Raw genomic sequence first — 2,500 nt, forward strand, 5'->3', positions numbered from 1 at the left:
TTATTGAGAGTGGTGGTAAAATTGATGAAGTAAACTTTGCAAAGAAATTACAAAAATGGGTAACAAGTGGATTTCCAGAATTGGGAGATCAAGCAGGTATCGGTTCAAGTTTTAGCTCAATTGCATTACAATCACAATTTACAAGCAATCCATTCTATGTAAGTGAGAAGAACTGGGTCACAAGTGGTAGACGTTCAGCAACCAACGGTTCATTACCACGAGCACCCATTTTAGGTTGTATTCAATATGATAAATTAGCAAATGTAATTAGTAACTCAACAGCACTTTGTAAAGTTACTCATTTTGATCAACGTTGTATCATCTCTTCAAATGTTTTAGCAATTACAGTGGCAATGTTATTAAATAATGCTGCAACTAAAAAAGCATTACTATCAAGTACTGAAAGAAAAAATGATGAAGTTGATCATGTAATTGAAGAAGTTGCAAAAGGTGCTTGTAGCATGTTATCTGGTTCAATTCAAGAAAGAGTTGAATTTGAAGAAATCATTTATAATACTTCTTTGGAATCTTTAAATTTATCATATTCTGATTCATTATCTTATGTTTTCAAAGGTTTAGGTGCTGGTTTTTGGGGTTTAAGATCAAATTATTCTTTTAAAGATACTTTAAATTTAATTGTTAGAGAAGGTGGTGATTCTGATTGGTATGTTTTAATTTTTAAAAAAAAAAAAAAAAAAAAAAAAAAAAAAAAAAAAAAAAAAAAAAAAAAAAAAAAAAAAAATATTAATTATTTAATTTATTTTTTAAATTATTAGTAATGCATTTATTTGTGGAGCATTATTGGGTTGTAAAAATGGATATTCAAATTTACCAAAGGAATGGTTATGTGCATTACCTTATAAAGAATGGTTAGATCAAAAAGTTGTTAAATTTGTTGAGATAGTTAGAAGAAGTAAAAAAGATTAAGTTTAAAAAAAAAATAAAAAAAAAATAAAAAAATAAAAAAAAAAAAAAAAATAAAAAAAAAATAAAAAGTATATATATAAATAAAATAAATAAAAAGGGATAAATTTAATTATTTAAAAAAAAAAAAAAAAAAAAAAAAAAAAAGTATATATGTATATTTACAAAGATTATTTTTATGTTTTTATTTATTTTTTTTTTGCTTTTTTTTGCTTTTTTTTGCTTTTTTTTTTTTTTTTTTTTTTTAATTATTTAATTATTATTATATATATTAAATATATTGATCTGCAACATTTCTTTTTTTTTGAACTTGTTCAATAAAAGAATTTTCTAAACTTGTAAACTCTCTTGATAAACATTCCATTGATTTTTGTACACATTCTAATGGGTTTGTATTATTATTTGTTTGAATTCTAATATTAACATTATGTTCTAATGGATGAGGCATTCTATAACCTGCAAATATGATATCTTGGTCTGCAATTAATTGCATTCTAATGAGGTTTCCAATTGTGTGATCCTCTTTTAATATTGTAAACATTGATGCATTTGGAATCTTTGTGTCTCTAACCATTGTAACTCTTTTAAATATTTATTTTCATATAGATAATATATGAAATAGTAATAATTAATATATTGAATTCGTATTATTTTAAATTTTTATTTCGTTTAGATTTTAATAAAAAAAATTTTAGAAGAAATGGTAAAAATGGGTGCAACAAGATTTTTGAAAAAAAAAAAAAAGAAAAAAAAAAAAGAAAAAAAAAAAATATATAAAAGTATTACTTTTTAGCTCCGTCCGGTAGGACAAATAATTCGAAACGATCGGGTGCATTCATCTTTTAAAAGTTATAACTTTACTTGAAAAATAGTTTATATAAAATTTTTGAAAAAAATTAAAAAAAAAAAAAAAAAAAAAAAAAAAGTGTGTGAAACAAAAAAAAAAAAAAAAAAAATTTGAAAATGTCTGAAAAATAATTCCAAAAAAAAAAAAAAAAAATAATTGAAACCATGGAGATTAATCCATTTAAAAAAATCTAAATTTATCATTTTGTAGATAAATTAAAAATAGGAATTAAAATTTTTTTATTTTTTTCGGGATTGAGAAATATAAAATAATAAAATAATGAAAAATTGTAAAAAAAAAAAAAAAAACAAAAAAAAAAAAAAAAAATATAAAAACAAAAATCAAATCCATTTTAAAATAATAATAATAATATAACCATAACAATAATTATTAATATTCAAACTTTTATTGTTAATAATAATAATAAAAAAAAAAAAAAAAAAAAAAAAAAAATTATAAAAGTAAAAAAAATGGAAAAAATAAATCAAACTCCAAAAAAGCATAAAATTATTGAACCGAATAGAAAAGGTTATTCAATTGTTGGCAAAAATACTGGTAAACCAAATAAAATTTATTTTGAAACATTTGGTAATGGTCCAAAGAAAATTTTATTTATTACTGGATTTTTATCATCATCTAAAGGTTGGTGTAAACAAATTGATTATTTCACAAATAAAAAGGATCAATATGAAATTTGTGTTTTTGATAATAGAGGTATTGGAAAATCAA

General features: G+C 20.6%; 3 protein-coding genes across 3 annotated transcripts in view; 2 read left to right on the plus strand and 1 right to left on the minus strand.

Moving 5' to 3' along the window:
- The window catches only part of DDB_G0277695 (hypothetical protein), a gene marked incomplete at both ends in the record, with an annotated part of 2,160 nt that extends 1,233 nt beyond the window's left edge, over positions 1-927 (plus strand). The window contains 2 exons of the mRNA XM_637437.1: positions 1-651; positions 866-927. The exon at positions 1-651 is cut by the window's left edge and continues 153 nt beyond it. Of these exons, the coding sequence (XP_642529.1) occupies positions 1-651; positions 866-927 (713 nt within the window). The remainder of the gene's footprint in view (positions 652-865) is intronic.
- Positions 928-1,195: 268 nt separating this feature from the next.
- On the minus strand, positions 1,196-1,763 carry rpb11 (RNA polymerase II core subunit; the record flags this gene model as incomplete). Its single annotated transcript, XM_637438.2, has 2 exons — positions 1,196-1,505; positions 1,711-1,763. The coding sequence occupies 2 exons, from the start codon at positions 1,761-1,763 to the stop codon at positions 1,196-1,198; spliced, it is 363 nt and encodes a 120-aa protein (XP_642530.2).
- Positions 1,764-2,241: 478 nt separating this feature from the next.
- The window catches only part of DDB_G0277679 (alpha/beta hydrolase fold-1 domain-containing protein), a gene marked incomplete at both ends in the record, with an annotated part of 1,101 nt that continues 842 nt past the window's right edge, over positions 2,242-2,500 (plus strand). The window contains one exon of the mRNA XM_637439.2: positions 2,242-2,500. This exon is cut by the window's right edge and continues 842 nt beyond it. Coding sequence (XP_642531.2) covers positions 2,242-2,500 — 259 coding nt within the window.

This window comes from Dictyostelium discoideum (assembly GCF_000004695.1).
Source record: "Dictyostelium discoideum AX4 chromosome 2 chromosome, whole genome shotgun sequence".
NCBI lineage: Eukaryota > Evosea > Eumycetozoa > Dictyosteliales > Dictyosteliaceae > Dictyostelium > Dictyostelium discoideum.